General features: G+C 49.3%; 2 protein-coding genes across 2 annotated transcripts in view; one reads left to right on the top strand and one right to left on the bottom strand.

Moving 5' to 3' along the window:
• Positions 1 to 9,447, bottom strand: part of SLC7A7 (solute carrier family 7 member 7) — a 31,230-nt gene extending 21,783 nt beyond the window's left edge. Inside the window, exons 1-2 of the mRNA XM_060255367.1 lie at positions 9,232 to 9,447; positions 7,291 to 7,806 (exon numbers count right to left, since the gene is read on the bottom strand). Of these exons, the coding sequence (XP_060111350.1) occupies positions 7,291 to 7,804 (514 nt within the window). The 5' untranslated portion in view covers positions 7,805 to 7,806; positions 9,232 to 9,447. The remainder of the gene's footprint in view (positions 1 to 7,290; positions 7,807 to 9,231) is intronic.
• A 2,374-nt stretch (positions 9,448 to 11,821) lies between these two features.
• Positions 11,822 to 18,607, top strand: MRPL52 (mitochondrial ribosomal protein L52). The gene is made up of 5 exons (XM_060255402.1): positions 11,822 to 12,173; positions 14,502 to 14,586; positions 14,922 to 14,989; positions 16,681 to 16,745; positions 18,447 to 18,607. Exons 1-5 carry the CDS (start codon positions 12,146 to 12,148, stop codon positions 18,588 to 18,590), a joined length of 390 nt encoding a protein of 129 aa, XP_060111385.1. The 5' UTR covers positions 11,822 to 12,145; the 3' UTR covers positions 18,591 to 18,607.
• The last annotated feature ends 78 nt before the right edge of the window (positions 18,608 to 18,685 follow it).

Genomic DNA, 18,685 nt, shown 5'->3' with positions numbered 1-18,685 from the left:
GTGCAGAGTGGTAAAGCTGCAGTACTGCAGTTCGAGCCCTCTGCTCACAAGCTGAGTTCGATCCCAGCGGAAGCTGGGTCCAGGTAGCCAGCTCAAGGTTGACTCAGCCTTCCATCCTTCCAAGATCCATAAAAGACCCAGTTTGCTGGGGGGGAAGTGTAGATGACTGGGGAAGGCAATGGCAAACCACCCCGTAAAAAGTCTGCTGTGAAAACGTCATGATACGACATCACCCCAGAGTTGGAAATGACTGGTGCTTGCACAGGGAACTGCCTTTACCTTTTTTCTCTCAAGAGCAGCTCTTGAAAGAGTTCTCTGTAAGAAAGATCAAGGTTAAAAGCAGGGCTTTTTTTGAGCAGGAACACACAGGAACGCAGTTCCGGCTGGCTCGGTGTGAGAGGGTGTGGCCTAATATGCAAATGAGTCCCCGCTGGGCTTTTTCTACCATAAAAACCCTGGTTAAAAGGAGACAAAAGCAGGGAGTCTGTTGCAGGGAGAGGAAGGAAAGGAGATTGTAAGCCGCTCTGACGCTCCAAGTGAAAGGCAGGGTATAACTCCAATCTCTTATTCTCCTTTCTTCATTTTGTGACAGCCATTTTGTTGCTGTGCCCACCACACTACGTTAGGATTGCCGAGTCCAATTCCAGAAATATCTGGGGACTTTGGGGGTGGAACCAGGAGACATTGGGGGTGGAGCCAGGAGCAAGAGTATGACAAGCATAATGGAACTCCAAAGGGAGTTCTGGCCATCACATTTAAAGGGACCACACACATTCCCTCCATTGGAAATAACGAAGGATAGGGTCACCTCCTTTGGGGGTTTGTAGAGTTGGACCCCCCTGGTCCAATCTTTTTGAAACGTGGAGGGTGTTTTGAGGAGAGCCACTGGATGCTATGCTGACAATTTGGTGCTTCTACCTCAAAAAACACAGCCCCAGATAATTGTGGATCAATTCTCCATTATAGTCTAGGGAAATTGGTCTCCATGGGGAATAGAGTTCCCAGCAGACATTTCCCCCCCCCCCCATTCTGCTTTCTGATGACCCTGAAGCGGGGGGAGGGCCTCCAAACTGGGGGATCCCCTGCCCCCACCTGGGAGTAGGCAACCCTACGCTAAGTCCAAATGTGACTGCAGGCTCAAAACGGTTCAGGACCTCTGCTCTATTTATCCTTCATGTCTATATTTGCCACTGAACAGACCTCTCCATGAATCCACTTATCAAAAGCCCTATACAGCTTGAAACCAGGGCATCTGAAAGACTCTTCTCCTATACATTCTTGCCCAGGGATTAAGATTCTCTGACTGTCCCATCACAGAAGCTCTTTCGGCAGGCAAGAGAAGCAGGGCCTTTTTAGTGGCCGCCCCACAATTCTGGAACAGTCTCTCCAAGGAGGTGCACCTGGCCCCCTCACTTTCGATCTTTAGCAGGCAGCTGAGGACGGCTTTATTTAGGGCCCCATTGGATTCAAGCAGCCCTAACTTGTGATCTTAAATTTCAGTTTAGTGTATTCCATTTTGTGCATTTTATCTCCATCGTAAGCCGCCTTGAGCTCTGTAAGGATTGGGGAAAGCGACTAAGAAATGCTTTAAATAAATATCAAGCCATCTGAGTTCATTAGCGCATCCAAAAATGTGCATTGTTATAAAGTCCTGGGTACAGGCGTGGACACATTCCTCTGCAAAGGGTCAGGAGTTTAGCGTTGAACGTGCAAACAAATATCTGGGATTGGAACATAAGGGCGGGCATGAGGGGAAAGTCTTCCTGGGTTCTGTCTTGAGTTCCAAGAGGAGCGCAGAAGTGCAGTGTTTTCCCCTGCGATTGGTCCCTGCTTTTGTATCTTTTTAACCTTGATCTTTATTCCAGGAAAAAGCTCAAGGGTCCAGGCGAGATCTGGTTTCTTGCCAGACCCAAGGTCATGGGCCCCCTCCCCCTTCCCAGTTCCAGGTACATGAGGCTGCTTTCGTCCTGGGAGGGGGGAAATGGGGACACCTCCAAAACAACACTTCTTTATAAACAAGGCAATAAATTCCTTTCTCTTATCGGGCTCGGAACATGCTCAGAACAGAGAAACCGCAGACAATTGGAGTAGGGTTGCCAAGTCCAATTCAAGAAATATCTGGGGACTTTGGGGGTGGAGCCAGGAGACTTTGGGGGTGGAGCCAGGAGAAATTAGGGGTGGAGCCAATATCAAGGCTGTGACAAGCATAATTGAACTCTAAGGGAGTTCTGGCCATCACATTTAAAAGGACGGCACACCTTTTCAATTCCTTCCTTTCACAGGAAATAATGAAGGATAAGGGCACCTTCTTTTGGGGCTCATAGAATTGGACCCCCTTGTCCAATCTTTTTGAAACTTGGGGGGTATTTTGGGGAGAGGCACTAGATGCTATACTGAAAATTTGGTGCCTCTACCCCAAAAAACAGCCCTCCCAGTGCCCCAGATACCCGCGGATCAATTCTCCATGATTTTCTATGGGAATAAATCTCCACAGGGAATAATAGAGTTCCCAGCAGACATTTCCCTCCCCTCCCCCCGTTTTCTGACGACCTTAAAGCGGGGGGGAGGGCCTCCAAACCGGGGGATCCCCTGCCCCCACCTGGGGATTGGCAACCCTAAATTGGAGCTTGTTTGCGTCTCCACTTGACTCCAGCAGTGCCCCGGCAAGGGACCCCACACACACACACACACACATGGGGGTAGTATCTCCCAGGTAACGCCTCTGGACCATTCCTCTCCTTGCCCACTGCCCGCAAAATCCTATCCCTTTCCAGCATGATCCCAGTCACACCCAGAAATAGGTCGCACAAGTCTTGTGCGCCACCATGTTTGAAAAACCCAAGGCCCCTGAGCACACCTCTGACCATGCACAGAGTGCTTCTTTCTCATTCCAACGTCAAGAGAGATGCAACTGCACGGGAGTCGGCAACCTGCCTTGAGGAGGAAAGTCTGCCCCCCCCCCCCATGCAATACGAGTTTTCCTTGGCAGAAGGAAGCTGAGTGCAAGGAGTCACAATTGGGGAAATGATGTAAGAAAGCAGGGTTACCAACTCTGGGTTCAGAAATTCCTGGAGATTTGAAGTGGAGCCTGGGGAAGTTTGGGAAGAAGAAGGAGGAGGAAGGAGGATTTATACCCCAGGCTACATTCAGGCTGCACACATGCTAAATAATGCAATTTCAATGCAGTTTTAAGCTGGATTTTCCCAGTTCACACCAGTAAAATCCAGTTGGAAGGTGCACTGAAAGTGGACTGAAACTGCAATATTTAGCATGTGTGACCACAGCCTCATCAGAGACTCAGAGTGGCTTACAATCTCCTTTCTTTTCCCATCCCCGCAACAGACACCCTGTGAAGTAGGCAAGGCTGAGCGAGAACAGCTCTGGAGAGAACAGCTCTGAGAGAACTGTGGCTGACTCAAGTTCCCACCAGCAGCTGTAAATGGAGGAGTGGAGAATCAAACCCGGTTCTCCAGATTAGAGTCCGCTGCTCTTAACCGCTACAGCAAACTGAGGCGCTCTGGAGGGTTGTAATGTCACCCTAGGTCAGACTTCTGTTTCTCCTAAACTCTGCAGTATACCATACAGTCAGCCTGGGGAGCTGCCATTTCCTCCTGGAGAACCGATCTCTGCAGTCTGGAGATCAGCTGTCATTCTGGGAGATCTCCAGGCCCCACCTAGAGGCTGGCGACCCTGCCTAAAAGGAGAGGGACACTGGTTCCAGACTCAGCTGTGCCGGAATGGCCTAAAGGAAAGCCTTTCTCTCTCTCTCTGCTCCTCCATCCGAACAAAGTTTGAGCCCAGCGAAGACCAACAAAGTTTTACTCGAGGTACGTCGGTCTCCAAAGTACCCCTGAACTCCAGTTTTGTTCTGTTGCTTCAGAACAACATGGCTGCACACCTGGATCTATCTCCTCCATCCAGTTTGGTGTAGTAGTTAAGTGCGCGGAGTCTTGTTTGGGAGAACTGGGTTTGATTCCCCCCCTCCTCCACTTGCAGCTGCTGGAATGGCCTTGGGTCAGCTATAGTTCTCACAGAGCTGTCCTTGAAAGGGCAGCTTCTGGGAGAGCGCTCTCCGCCCCACCCACCTCACTGGGTGTCTGTTGTGGGGGAAGAAGATAAAGGAGATGGCCCTCTGACAGCAATGAAAATCCTGTGAATTTAGGGGGAGGTATTTGCGAGTTTCCTGCATTGTGCAGGAATGGCCCTGGAGGTCCCTTCCAACTCTGTGAGATTGTAAGCTGCTCTGAGACTCTGATTCAGAGAGAAGGGCGGATATAATTCTACGGTCTTCTTCTTCATCATCAGGGACAGGGTGGAGTGGTAGGGTACTACAGCTTGCCTGTTGGGGCAGGCAGAAAAGAAAGCAGTTCAAGCAGGGAAGAAAAGCCCCCTGAACTCTCAAGGCAGGGACTGCATCTTATTCTAGATTGGAAGCCACGAGGAACTAGGGTTGCCAAGTCCAATTTAAGAAATATCTGGGGACTTTGGGGGTGGAGCCAGGAGACTTTGGGGGTGGAGCCAGGAGACATTAGGGGTGGAACCAACATCAAGGCTGTGACAAGCATAATTGAACTCCAAAGGGAGTTCTGGCCATCACATTTAAAGGGACAGCACACCTTTTCAATGCCTTCCTTCCATAGGAAATAATGAAGGATAGGGGCACCTTCTTTCGGGGCGCATAGAATTGGACCCCCTGGTCCAATTGTTTTGAAACTTGGGGGATATTTTGGGGAGAGGCACTAGATGCTGTAATGAACATTTGGTCCCTCTACCTCAAAACACAGCACCCCTCCCCCAGAGCCCCAGATACCCACAGATCAGTTCTCCATGATTTTCTATGGGAATAAATCTCCATAGGGAATAACAGAGTTCCCAGCAGACATTTCCCTCCCCTCCCCCCGCTTTCTGACAACCCTGAAGCGGGGGGAGGGCCTCCAAACCGGGGGGGGGTGGGATCCCCTGCCCCCACCTGGGGATTGGCAACCCTACAGGGAACCCTCTTTTGGCGTGCCGGCAGCAGCTCAGCTCCTTCTCCCACCCACCCGCATGTAAACACCGACAGCAGCACTTTTAAGGCCTGACCCCGAGGCCCGCTGCGTCTTCAGCCGGCGCATTCCTCTGTTGCAACCGGTGTGGTTTTGGGGGAGCCTGACGCGGCGTTTCTCGCCAACTGGAGCCAGACGAGAGCTGCCGACTCAGCACCGCCTGGTGGCTCAGCTGATGTCACCGGTTTCCTGAGCGAGACCCAGAAATACCCGAGAGACGGCAAGGCAGCCAAGGAGAAGCACGCGCGGAACACCACCACCGGCGCTCACCCAAGCCTGTCTTTGGGGCTGTACAAACATAGAAAGGGAAAGCAGGGGGCTTCTGAGCACGTGCAGAGGGTCTTGGCTTCCTTGCTCCCTCTGTCTCCCCACACCCCCGGTCATATCCTAGCAACAGAGACTGATATCCTGTAGGCATCGAGTTATGCGCTAAGCATGCACAGACTTGTCTGTACACAAACAGCTCAGCTTTCCGCTCCCTCCTTTCTCAGGACAAGGGGGCCGAAGAGGCAGGATTCCTGGGTCCTCTCGACTGCTCCATGTAGGGCAGTGAGGCCTAGTGGGTCATGGGGGGGGGGGAGATCTTATGTCATTGTTTTCCCTTTAGCAGGCCTGTAGTGACTTTAATAGCAGGCAGAAATTCAACAGGTGGTGGAGTAACAGTGGGAAAGCCTGATCTGGTGAACTTCCATGGGCCAGTCGGTAGTTAAAAGGCAGAGGAGCCCCACTGAGGCAAAAGAGGTAACAACCCTAGAATTGAACATATGAACATATGAAGCTGCCTTATACCGAATCAGACCCTTGGTCCATCAAAATCAGTATTGTCTTCTCAGACTGGCAGCGGCTCTCCAGGGTCTCAAGCGGAGGTTTTTCACACCTATTTGCCTGGACCCTTTTTTGGAGATACCAGGGATTGAACCTGGGACCTTCTGCTTCCCAAGCAGATGCTCTACCCCTGAGCCACCATCCCTCCCCTATTCTTTCTAGGCCACAGCCAGCCAGGAGAATGAGGTTCCTAGTTAGGGTTGCCAACCGCCAGGTGGCACCTGGAGATCTCCTGGGATTATAACTGATTTTGAAGTGACAGAGATCACTTCAGCTGGAGAAAATGGCCGCTTTGGAAGGAAGACCCCACCGAAGCCCCTCCTCTCCCCAAGTCCCACCCGCCTTGGGCTCCATCCCTAAAATCTATCCCAGAGATTCAGTCTTATTCTAAATGGCACAGAGAGGCAAGGATGGGTCAAATCAGGGATAACTCCAAGGAGGCCTCGTAACTTGGAATCTGACTCCAAATCTGGGGAAACACTGGCACCCAATAGACAGAGCAAAGGATAACAAGAGCCAGGACACTCAAGGATGGTCTTAACCAAGGGTAGCCAAACTTGCTTAACATAAGAGCCACATAGAACAAACGTCAGATGTTTGAGAGCCACAAGGAAGGAAGGAAGAGGGAGGTGGAAAGAAAGCAACTTTAACTTTAAATGCATTCTCCAAGCCACTGGTAGCCTGGGATTGGAGAAGCAATTTAAAGAGATTAGTGCCTTCTCCAAACTGGCTGATGGGGAGGTGAGGGCTTCAAGAGCCACACAATATACATGCAAAAGAGAGCCACTTGTGGCTCCTGAGCCACAGTTTGGCCACCCGTGGTCTTAACTATGGGGCAGCCTGCGCTGAGAGGGCCCTATGGTCAGTGGGAGCGCTGTAAAATTATGGAAGGGGTGGGGAGAGACAGAGCACAGTCAAAATGCAAACCGCAATGCAATTTTGAAGGGCGATGTACTGTGAAAACTGAGCACTTTAGTCTCCTTCGAAGTGGCTTGGGCACTTGACCACCTTCCAGGACTTTTGCCCAGTCCCTTAGAATCCTTAAAACCACCCCTAACGACACCTGGGTCCCATGTTCAATCCAGAAAACTAAGATGGTCTCTCTGGGGACCCTGAAGAGCTGAACTCCGCCTCCCCCCCCCCCCCCCCCCGTAGCATCAAGAGTCTAAAGTGGCGCCAATGAAGGAAGGGGAAAGTCATACTGAATGAGATGGGAAGGTCGCAGCCATGGGAGAGAGAAAGAGAGAGTGGGGAAAAGAGAAGGGAAGATTAGATAGTCGGGAACAAGGTGCCCTTCAACCCACCAGCAGCCTTGGCAATGACTCCCCCCCCCTCCCAGTCCCTGCTTTGGTACAGCCCCCTTCTTCTTTACCGGCCCACCAAATCCTCCATCCGCACAGCACACGAAGGTCTCACTCACAGATACAGACTGCAGCCAAGAGGCGGGCGGCCAGGTACGGGGCCTCACAGGACGGGAAGATGGGCTGCACCAGGTAGTTGGCAAAGGTGATGGCGATGACCGCCTGGCTGGTGGGCTCGATGATGAGGAGGGAGGTCCAGAGTCGGATGAAAGCCGGCAGCTCCCCGAAAGCCTCCAAGATGTAGGCGTAGCTGGCCCCCGACTTTTTGATGGTGGTGCCCAGTTCGGCGTAGCAGAGGGCCCCGAAGACGGAGAAGAGGCCCCCCACGGCCCAGACGACCAGGGAGAGGCCGTAGGAATCGCTGTACATCAAGACCCCCTTGGGCGAGACAAAGATGCCCGAGCCGATCATGTTGCCAACGATCAAGCTGATGCCATTCAGCAGGGAGATCTCCTTCTTCAGTTGCATGGATTCCTCGGGAGGCTGCTGGGAGGAGGCCGAGGTGCCGTTGGATACCGCTTTGGCGGGAGGGTCTTCGTGGGAGGCTGCTGCGTAGTGGGTGGTCTTGGCCATAGCTTGGGGATCAAAAGAGAGGCAGTGAGGCGCCGCTCGCAAGCCAAAGGATGGCTTTCGAAAAGGGCTTTCTCCTCTGGGCGTCCCGCGGAGCGCTTTAAGCTGGGAAACTGGATGGGATGAATGTTCCCTCTATGTGGTGGAGTCTTGTGAGCCAAAATTCTACTTTGTGAGCTACTGGCATTAAAGCTGAACAAAGTAGGAGTCAAGTTTTACTCAGAACATAAGCTTTCACGTGCTCCAAGCACACTTCATCAGACGAGGAATCAGGTAGAGTGAGCAGGGCTGTATACTGTGAGCTGCTGCATAGACTAGCTTGCTCTGGGGCCATTTTTCCTGAGCAGGAAGCTAAGAAACTGTGAGCTAGCTCACACTAACTCAGTTTAGGGGGAACACTGGATGGGACCCCACTGATTTGCTTCGGTGAGCGGCATGGGGCGGGGGGGGAGGTGGTCTTTCCCTTCTTTGGGTGTCATTCAAAACTCCAGGAGAGAGGCAGGTATTAGGAAACAAAAGACCGTGGGGTTACTAGGTCTGTGTTGGAAAATACCTGGAGACTTTGGGGGTGGATCCAGGACAGGGTGGGGTTTGGGGAGGGGAGGGGCCTCAGCATGGGACAATGCCCTAGAGTCCACCCTTCCAAGCAGCCCTTTTCTCCAGAGGAGCTCATCTCTGTCAGCTGGAGATCAGTTGTAAAAGCAGGAGGTCTCCAGGCCCCACCTGGAGGTTGGCAACCCTAAAAGATCAGGCACCACTGTTTCTCTCCCTTCCAAATTCCTGGAACAAGAGTGCCATTCTATCTCCTTCCGGGAAGAAAGCAGCGTTCAGGGGTTTGCGTGAGAGATCAGAAGGGGGCTCTTCAGCAGTATTCCCTCTAAGCTGTAGAATCTTGTGAGCAAAAATTATACTTCGTGAGCTACTGGAATAAAGTAGTGAGCTAGTGGCAATAAAATTGTGAGCTACCGCATAAATTGCTTTGCTCCGAGGCCATTTTTCCTGAGCTAAGACAAAAATGTGTGAGCCAGAGACCAAAAAACTGTGAGCCAGCTCACACTAACTCAGTATAAAGGGAACACTGCTCTTGAGGTGCGCCCTTCATGTCTGGAAGAGGAGTTAGTGTGAACAGGGCTAGGAGTTCAGGTTGCCTCGACATCAGCTGTAAAGGCTGAGAGGCCAAAGAAGTGGCGCCTGGTGGTTTTCAGAGACTGAGAGCCAGGAGTCATGGGGTTTCCTGCCTTGAGAAGGGGAGTGGCGTCTAGTGGTCAGAACACAGTGGCAGGAAGCCAGGAGTTGTTGGTTTCAACCCAAAGTGAACAGCAACATCTGCCAGGAGAAGGGATGCGAGTGGTGGGAATCAGGATTCTCAGAGGTACAGAGGGAGGGGAGGGTGGGAGCAAAAGACCTGAGGATGGGAGCAAAAGACTCACCGTTCCAGGCTTCGTTCTCCCCTCCTGGTCTGGCAGCAACACCCAGGCCAGCTTCGTAATTAAGAGAAAGAAGTCCCTGGGACAGCACTTTTAACTTGAGGAACTAAGCCGGGTGGCGGGGGCGGGGTGAGAGGGGGTAAGGGAGGGTGAGCCATTGACCGAGTCCAAGGTCCGTCTGATGGCAGGTGGGGGCAGGGGGAGCCTACCTCAGCACTACAGAAGATAAAGGGCTGGCAGAGCCTCCTCATGGCAGTGCCCCGTGGAACCGTCCAAGTTTCTCTGCCGAAGTCCTGCACAGAGAAAGAGAGAGACGTCAAATGCAGTCATTTCCTGTAAGAGAAGTCCTGTTTTTCAGGAAGTTTTCCAGGCTGCACAAAATTCTTTTTCAGAGAGGAAGAAACCGGTGTATTTGAAAAGCTTGCTGTTCCAAACAACAGCGCTGGTTCAAAACGAAAAGGCATCAGCCCAAGATAGTCATATCAGCAAATCATTCTTGCGTTCTTATCTTTTGTGTTCTACTGAATTCAGATCCTGGGGGAAGGTTAACTTTGGAAAACCTTTGCAAATGGTGGGGCGGGGGTCCATTGTGGCGCACCTAAAAACATTCACTGTGTTGTGTCAGAAGGATAGGAGAGCAATCTTCCCACTCACACTGAACCCTTTTTCAGAAATTGTGCTATCAAAAGGCTCGAACAAGTCCAAAGTATCACCGAGCCTGCATACACAAGCTCACACCTCTTCCACACCGTGGAATGGTTTCTTTAGGAAATGTTTGGACAACTAGATATTCACAGATAATCAAAGGGATTGCTATCAGACTGATAGACAGGATGGGGTGGGCGGGTAGATATCCCTTTAGCCATCTCCCAGTGTCTCCCCTCCTCCCTTTTAAATCTCCATTTCAAACGTGTAGGCTTTTAACTACAGCTGCATCCCAGACAGAAGTTCAGCAGATGTTTCTTTCCCCCCTCTGGAATAGGGAGAAACAGCTGAGGAAAGGGTAGCCCAGGGGTGGCCAAACTGTGGCTCTTGAAGCCCCCACCACCCCATCTGCCAATCTGGGGAAGGCATTTCTCTCTTTAAATCACCTCTCCAAGCCAAGCCAGCTGGCAGCTGGGAGAATGTATTTAAAGTTGCTTTCTTTCCACCTCTTCCTCCCTCCCTCCGACTATTTGCCTTCCTTCTTTCCTGCTCTCAAACGTCTCATGTTCATGTCCTGCGGCTCTCAAACATCTGACTTTATTCTGTGCAGCTCTAACACTATACAAGTTTGGCCACCCCTGGGCTAGCCTCTTCAATGTCCATCGACAGCTACGTGTGCAGACAGGAGTTAAAATGTGGTCATCCCACATGCGATGGTAAGAACATGGCTAGCCAGATGTGTCTGGTTCCCAACTGCAAAAACTCCCTGGGTTATTGCCAAATAACTCCTGTAGTTTGTTTCCCTGAAATGTAAGCACTTTTATTGCAGTGCCAGAACCCTTTGTTCTTGGAATAGCACCTGGTTTCCAGTTATCGCATATGATGAACTTGGTTGTTTCATATTTGCATGTGTTACCATAATTGCTTGCGGTAAGAAAATACAAAAGCCCTCAAAAGGGGGTGGGGAGACAGGAATGTTAATCAAGGAAAAAGGAAAGGTCCCCTGTGCAAGCACCAGTCGTTTCTGACTCTGGGGTGACGTTGCTTTCACAACCTTTTCATGGCAGACTTTTTACGGGGTGGTTTGCCATTGCCTTCCCCAGTCATCTACACTTTCCCCCCAGTAAGCTGAGAACTTATTTGACCAACCTCGGAAGGATGGAAGGCTGAGTCAACCTGGAGCCGGCTACCTGAAAACCCAGCTTCCGCTGGGGATCAAACTTAGGACTGCAGTGCTGCAGCTTTAACACTCTGCGCCACTTTAACACTCTGCACCACTCGTTTCCGACTCTGGGGTTACATTGCTTCATAACGTTGCACACTTTTTACTGGGTGGTTTGCCATTGCCTTCCCTGGTCATTACACTTTCCCCTCAGCAAGCTGAGTACTTATTTGACCGACCTCGGAAGGATGGAAGGCTGAGTCAACCTGGAGCCGGCTACCTGAAAACCCAGCTTCCACCGGGGATCGAACTCAGGTCGTGAGCAGAGTTCAGACCCACAGGGCTGCAGTACTGCTGCTTTACCACTCTGCGCCACGCGGCCGCAGGAGTCCGCGTTTCTCCGATTGTTTCTTTCGTTACCAATAGCGACCGCTTCCCTAGCAACCGCGGTCCAAGATGGCGCCAGCCGCATGGTGCCCATTTCAAAGATGGAGGAGATACCCTTTCCCCCCCACCCCCTCACAGAGTAGCAGCGTCCATAAATGTAAACAATTTTAAAAACTTTCTGACTTCTATCGGCGTGAATATCTGGGTTCATCAGAAAAGACAAGGTCAAGGCGTCCTCCGTGTGGACGCTGATCACCCTGTTCTGAAAAGGCAGGGCCCAAGTAGTTCCCTCATCCAATATGGCGAGAGGGACCAACTTCCGGGTTCCCCTGGACAACGTCTTTGCGTTTACAAAATGGCGTCCGCTATAAATGGCTGGTGCTTGGCTTGGGGCTCCTCATGGCTATTTTCTCAAATGTGGGAAACAAACACCAGTAGGTCTCTCAGCACAGAAAATAAAGAGGTCTCAGGTTTCTAGGAACGCGAAGGTTTTCCCTCTTTCTTATTGTCCTTTCTGGAGTTCTGAAGCTATCCGTACAAGATGGCGGCGCCCTGTAGGAAAGGTCTTCACCATGGAAGGGGCGTGAGGCCGCCTTCCTGCGCGAGAGACTCATTCCAAAATGGCGGCGTCCATTGTGTTTCTGTAAAAACGGCCGCTCTGGGAGTTAGTTTCTGACTGCCGGCGTTGTGAACGCAAAAGCACGTTTCTTTTACATCGTCAGAATGGCAAGTTGCGTGATGAAGAAGCTGGGTATGGAGTTCTGAAATGCGGGAAAGGATCAGGGGCGGGGGCTGCATTGCACTTTTGAGTTAAACTGGTTCGGATGTTGCACCGGTGGCGATTGCAGTTCCTTAAACTGTAGCTGTCTTGCCTGCTGTATTTTGTTGCTGCTTTGGAAACTGGCTCATAGTTATCTAGCATTGTGAAGTAAAGCTCTAAGGGCAACTGAAATAGTCCTCTGGCGTCCTGACCTAAAGTGAAACACGTGCTTTATCAGTTGTCAACTAATAGAGCCCTTCACTGGACTTATATTTACTTATACGCCTAATAGCTTTTTATTCCAGCTGCTTCAACAAGGAGCTGAGGGTAGAAGAAGAAGATGATATTGGATTTATATCCCGCCCTCCACTCCGAAGAGTCTCAGAGCGGCTCACCATCTCCTTTCCCTTCCTCCCCCACAACAGACATCCTGTGAGGTGGGTGGGGCTGAGAGGGCTCTCACAGCAGCTGCCCTTTCAAGGACAACCTCTGCCACAGCTATGGCTGACCCAAGGCCATTCCAGCAGGTGCAAGTGGAGGAGTGGGGAATCAAACCCAGTTCTCCCAGATAAGAATCCACACACTTCACCACTACACCGAACTGGCTCTCAGAGACTCTCAGAGGCTCAGAGCGGCTCACAATCTCCTTTACCTTCCTCCCCCACAACAGACACCCTGTGAGGTGGGTGGGGCCGAGAGGGCTCTCACAGCAGCTGCCCTTTCAAGGAAAACCTCTGCCAGAGCTATGGCTGACCCAAGGCCATGCTAGCAGGTGCAAGTGGAGGAGTGGGAAATCAAACCCAGTTCTCCCAGATAAGAGTCCGCACACTTAACCACTACACCAAACTGGCTCTCCAGTGATGCATACTGCTCCCTTCTCTGTTTTATGCATAGCCCAGTGAGGTAGATTAGTGACGAGCCCAAAGAGACAGAAGAAAGTAGGAGTCCAGTAGCACCTTTAGTAGCCCAAAGAAATAGAACAAAGTCCAGTAGGAGTCCAGTAGCACCTTAAGACCAACAAAGTTTTATTCGGAATGTAAGCTTTTGTGTGCATGCACACTTCTTCAGACAAGGAATGAGGTACAGTGAGTAGAGTTACATATAGCTGGAGGGCAGTGGCTTAGAATGCAAAGTGGTACAAAGTTAAAATCCAATGGCAGAATAGTAAAATTAACAAATTGAGAAAACCTTTGATCTGGGTAGCATTAGCGTGGAAAACCAATAAAACAGCAACATGTGAGAATGTGCTACTGGACTCCTACTTCGTTCTATTGCTTCAGACCAACATGGCTGCCCACCTGGATCTAGCCCAAAGAGATTTGAACCTGGATCTCCACTTTGTGTTCCTTTTAAATCTTTGAGGGTGGCCTTTGGTTCACGTAGACTGCGATCGCACACGGAGAGCCAGTTTGGTGTAGTGGTTAAGTGTGTGGACTCTTATCTGGGAGAACCGGGTTTGATTCCCCACTCCTCCACTTGCACCTGCTGGAATGGCCTTGGGTCAACCATAGCTCTGGCAGAGGTTGTCCTTGAAAGGGCAGCTGCTGTGAGAGTCCTCTCCAGCCCCACCCACCTCACAGGGTGTCTGTTGTGGGGGAGGAAGGTAAAGGAGATTGTGAGCCGCTCTGAGACTCTTTGGAGTGGGGGGTGGGATATAAATCCAATATCTTCATCTTCTTCTTCTTCTAAATAATGCAAAGCAGTAGACAAGTGCACCTTTAAGACCAACTAATGTACTTTCAATCCATTTTCAGTGCACTTTCCTACTGGATTTTGCCAGTTCACACAGGAAAATCCAGTTGGAAAGTGCATTATTTAGTGTGCGTGATCCCAGTCCAAGTATCTTAATGAGGACACCTTTTGCAAAACTTGTACTTTTTCATACCCGGGTGATGGGCATCATGGCATCAAGCTCAAATATCAGGTTCTTGAGACAATTTTACCTCTGTGGTGAAAACACAAGATGGCTGCAAGGCGAGCCACCAAATCTCAGCATGGACCACTCAGATTTACCTTATATGGTCATTGCAGTGGTTACAAACATGTCTCAAATGCTATATGAAAGTTTTTCCGCAAATGTGGTTCTCCCACACTCCTCTTACCCTTAGCCATTAGGGCAGACTGAAAGAGAGATTAACCGCCAAATCAACTAGTTACTTTCAAGATGGAGTGAGAATTTGAACCCAGGTCTCCCCAGTGCTAGTCCAGCATTCTCAGTGTTATGCCACAGACACACTGGCACTTAATTTTATGAGAACTATTTGTGTTTTAGCTGCACTACTCAGTCTTGCATTTTCTTGTCCGACTTTTGCTCCATAGGATCCCAGCTGACAAAAATTGCTTTGGCGTCTCGGAGCTTTCACTGCAGCACAGCAGACCAGACTGGTATAAAATGGAGATTGAAGTGAGTGCCAGAAATGGAAGAATCAGTGTTAGAGCTGACGGGGGAATCCTGAAAATGGCAGAAAGGGAAGGCTGTAAGTGGATTTAGGAGTAGTGAACAGGAATTAAGGTGAAGGCACGAAGGGGGTTTTGGTGGCTGGACTGAGCCATGACATGTGAAATGTTTGTGAAAACGTAGGTGGGATTGCTAAAGGACAAAGGTTCTCCACGAGTGAATCTTCCTCTTGTTTTTTGCATGCTCCGGCGGGGAGGGCGGGATACAAATAAAATTTTGTTGTTGTTGTTGTTGTTGATGATTTTAGCAGCTTTGTTAAGCGTTTGACCTTTCCTTTCCAGACATGCTTTAGCTGAGAACGGGTCACAGTACGGGCCCATGACAGACTTGCCCGATTGGTCGTTTGCTGGTAAGAAGTGTGTGAGAGTGTGTGCTGAAGAGTTACCCATATCCCTTTTTTGTTGTTGTTCCTTTGATGCATCAATACGCAAAATACGGTAGTTATCTTTTTCCCAAAGAAACCTGATTAATCCGGATTAGAACTACTGCTTCACATTCACCATTGCTGGGTCCTGCTTGGAGATTTCCAGTATCTCTAGTCAGATCTGTGATATTGTTTTCAAAATTAGCTTCATAAAATGTATTACTGACTTCATAGATACATTACTGAGTACACTGGGCACTTTCAAAGCTGGAATCAATTCTTTTCAAGAGACTGTCCTTCACAAGGGTACATATTAGGACACGGCTTCTCGACCTTGATGAGTCCACAAGCACATTTGAGATGTTGAGGAAGGAAGGGTAGGAGGTGCTGTCACTTGAGGGTGATTACAAAATATTGGGAGGTTCTGAGCTAAACATCCTCTTGTAACATGGGCAGCTGTTCATGAATGGACCCTCTATACCAGGGGTGGCCAAACTTGCTTAACATACAAGCCACATAGAATAAACTTCAGATGTCTGAGAGCTGCAAGACATGAATGTCAGATGTTTGAGAGTTACAGGTCGGGGGAGGGATGGAGAGGTGGAAAGAAAGCAACTTTAACTTAAATGCATTCAACAAGCCGCTAGCTGGCTTGGATTAGAGAAGTGATTTAAAGAGAGAAATGCCTTCTCCAAACTGGCTGATGGACCGTAGGGGCTTCAAGAGCCACACAATATGTGTGGAAGAGCAACATGTGACTCCCGAGCAACAGTTTGGACACCCCTGCTCTATACAGACCTCGTGGGGTCTTCTGAGGTACCAGCAGTGAAAAGGACAAAAATCAGGGTTAGTGGTTGGCTTTAGTGAAGAAGCAGGTGAGCACCACAGGTGTATTATGTTGGGGATCTCTGTATGCTTTATGTATTTTACAAAGTTTATATCATATGGACATATGAAGTTGCCTTATACTGAATCAGACCCTCAGTCCATCAAAGTCAGTATTGTCTACTCAGACTGGCAGCGGCTCTCCAGAGTCTCAAGCTGAGGTTTTTCACGCCTGCTTGCCTGGACCCTTTTTAGTTGGAGATGCCAGGGATTGAACCTGGGACCTTCTGCTTACCAAGTAGATGCTCTACCACTGAGTCACCGTCCCTCTTATCTGTCTGCCTTCACAAAGGCCACCAAAGCAGCTAACAAATTTTAAAACAGTTTAAACTTATCTCCCCGAAAACACAGATCATTAAAACAATTTAAATACAGAGCTAAAAAATGCATACAATGACATAGAAATAACAAGCCTGTTAAAATCTGTATTAGATTTGTCACACACATGTAACGCTTAATCAACATAAAGTCTGTTTTTGTTTTTCCGAATCAAATATTTCAGCTTAACAGTGCTGAAGAGTTGTTGCAGTGCTTACACAGCATGTAAGATGCCCATGGGCGACTTGTTGTTTATGTTAAATTATAATTTAAACAAACAGTCTAAATGAGACCCATGTTAACTTTTAGACCTCAGGAAACCTTCCAATCCAAAATATTTCAGAAAACCCACATCACTGGTGGTAACTGATCTTGATTTCCCTCATGACGAACCCACAGGATCACATGCCGTGGAAAGCACAAAAAAGAGCAATTCAGGTGTCTGCTAAAACTCTTTCCCCCTTTTTCCTTAGATGGGCGCCCTGCCCCACCAATGAAAGGTTACCTTCGTCGGCAGGAAAAGAACAGAGAATTTGCTGTAAGTGAAGTGTCAGTTGTACCTTGTAGGACTTAGGATATGTTCAAAACACAAAGCTTGAATTGGTGCGGGGAGTTAGCTCTGGGGAACTAGTTCCTAGTGGCAGAATTAATCCTGGAGCCTGTAAATTAAGTGCCACCAAACATGAAACTGCGGGAATCCTGTTTCTTTCCCCCATCTGGTATAAGGTGCCAGGCTTTCAGGAAGACTTGATTCCTGGTACATTTATATAACACCTGTAGATAGGACACTGTTTTTAATGCCACCTTCTCCCTCAAAAAACCATGGGAACTGTGGTTTCGTAAATTCTAAAGTTTTGTGGAAGACTACTCAGTTCCTTTACACGTCTCCCAGTCATCTTTGCTGAATCCAGAAGCACAAGCCGTAAGAACACAAAATAGGTGTAAGATTTTGAGCTTTCTGGAATTCTTCGTCAGACTGGATGTTTAGAAAAAAAGACAAACTGCATACCATGCCCTAACCTTCAGTCCTCTCCTCTGTCAGGGGTGCTTGAACGGGTAAAGTGGTGTCTGGAAGCGCTGATATTCCCTGACTCCTTCAGCCTTCTGCAAAGTAGTAGTTTGTAAAATATACAAGGCAGTCACGAACGAAATGTGTTTCTAAACCAAACAGTTTGTTTGGTTTCTTGTTCTCCCTTTAAGGAACATTACCCAGTTTGAATTTTATGTAATGTTTTATCTGAAATCTCCAGTTTTGTCTTTTATGACTTCCACATTTTTCCCTTGGCTCTCAGCCTTTTGTGAGAACTCATGTCTGGGAGACACTTGACCGATAACCAGTCCTTATATTTTCAAATGGAGTCTATTTTTTTTCCTTCTTTGGTGTAGTGGTGAAGTGTGCGGACTCTTATCTGGGAGAACCGGGTTTGATCCCCCACTCCTCCACTTGCACCTGCTGGCATGGCCTTGGGTCAGCCATAGCCCTGGCAGAGGTTGTCCTTGAAAGGGCAGCTGCTGTGAGAGCCCTCTGCAGCCCCACCTACCTCACAGGGTGCCTGTTGTGGGGGAGGAAGGGAAAGGAGATTGTGAGCCGCTCTGAGACTCTTCGTAGTGGAGGGCAGGATATAAATCCAATATCTTCATCTTCTTCCAAAAAAGCCAAAGGTACAACCTGAGACCAGCTCCATCCAGCATCACTTTAGCTAATCAAACCTAGCAGGCATTGTAAACAAGATGCAGAGAAGAGGCCTGAAGATTAAGGCCTAAAGTTAAAGTTTAAAGTTGCTTTCTTTCCACCTTTCTCTCCCCCATTTATCTTCCTTCCTTCCTTGCAGCTCTCAAACGTGTGACGTTCATGTCTTGCGGATCTCAAACATGTGACGTTTATGTATTGCGGATCTCAAAGATCTGACATTTATTCTATATGGCTCTTAACGTTATGCAAGCTTGCCCCCCCCCCCCGGCCTACAACATCATGTCTTTTCTTTTCCTCCCCTCCCTCTTCACCATCCAACCTGACAAAGATTTCTGGAGAACCCAAAAGTTTGTGCGCTGTCTGGTGCTTCCCACAGCCTTTTGGGTGGGAAGGTGACGCTTGAAACATTTCAGTACGTGATGCAGACATGCCTGCAAAGTAAGAACTGGAATGTAGGATTCTACGTGTTTCTGCTTGGCAAACAAAGGTTTGTGGGGAAGGATCGTCTCAGACGTGGCTCACCCTGCTCCTCGTCTTTCCCTTCAGCGCCGTGTAGCCATGATCGCTTCAGAGATGGACCGTGGGATGGAGAAATGGGAGACCAAGCAGAGGGAACGAGAGCGGCAGGCCAAGGAAAAGTATCGCAACAGACTCCAGCCAAAAGGAGGGATCCTTCCACCGCCCAAATAAATATTAACATAAACATCTTCGGTCCTAATGTGAGACTTTGTGTGTACGGCTTTGTGTATCGGGAAGGGGGTTATCAGATTCCCAACCTCACCTTT

This window comes from Heteronotia binoei, chromosome 15, assembly GCF_032191835.1.
Source record: "Heteronotia binoei isolate CCM8104 ecotype False Entrance Well chromosome 15, APGP_CSIRO_Hbin_v1, whole genome shotgun sequence".
In the NCBI taxonomy this organism is placed as follows: Eukaryota; Metazoa; Chordata; class Lepidosauria; order Squamata; family Gekkonidae; genus Heteronotia; species Heteronotia binoei.
The sequence above is the reverse complement of the archived record's forward strand: the minus strand, read 5'-3'. Positions and strand labels throughout refer to the sequence as shown.

Bases quoted from the DNA above. Each gene is read 5' to 3' on its own strand.
- MRPL52 (XM_060255402.1), top strand. From the start codon at position 12,146: ATGGCAAGTTGCGTGATGAAGAAGCTGG. The intron at 12,174-14,501 runs GTATGGAGTTCT...TTTGCTCCATAG, and splicing joins TTGCGTGATGAAGAAGCTGG to GATCCCAGCTGACAAAAATT. The intron at 16,746-18,446 runs GTAAGTGAAGTG...CTTTCCCTTCAG, and splicing joins AAAAGAACAGAGAATTTGCT to CGCCGTGTAGCCATGATCGC.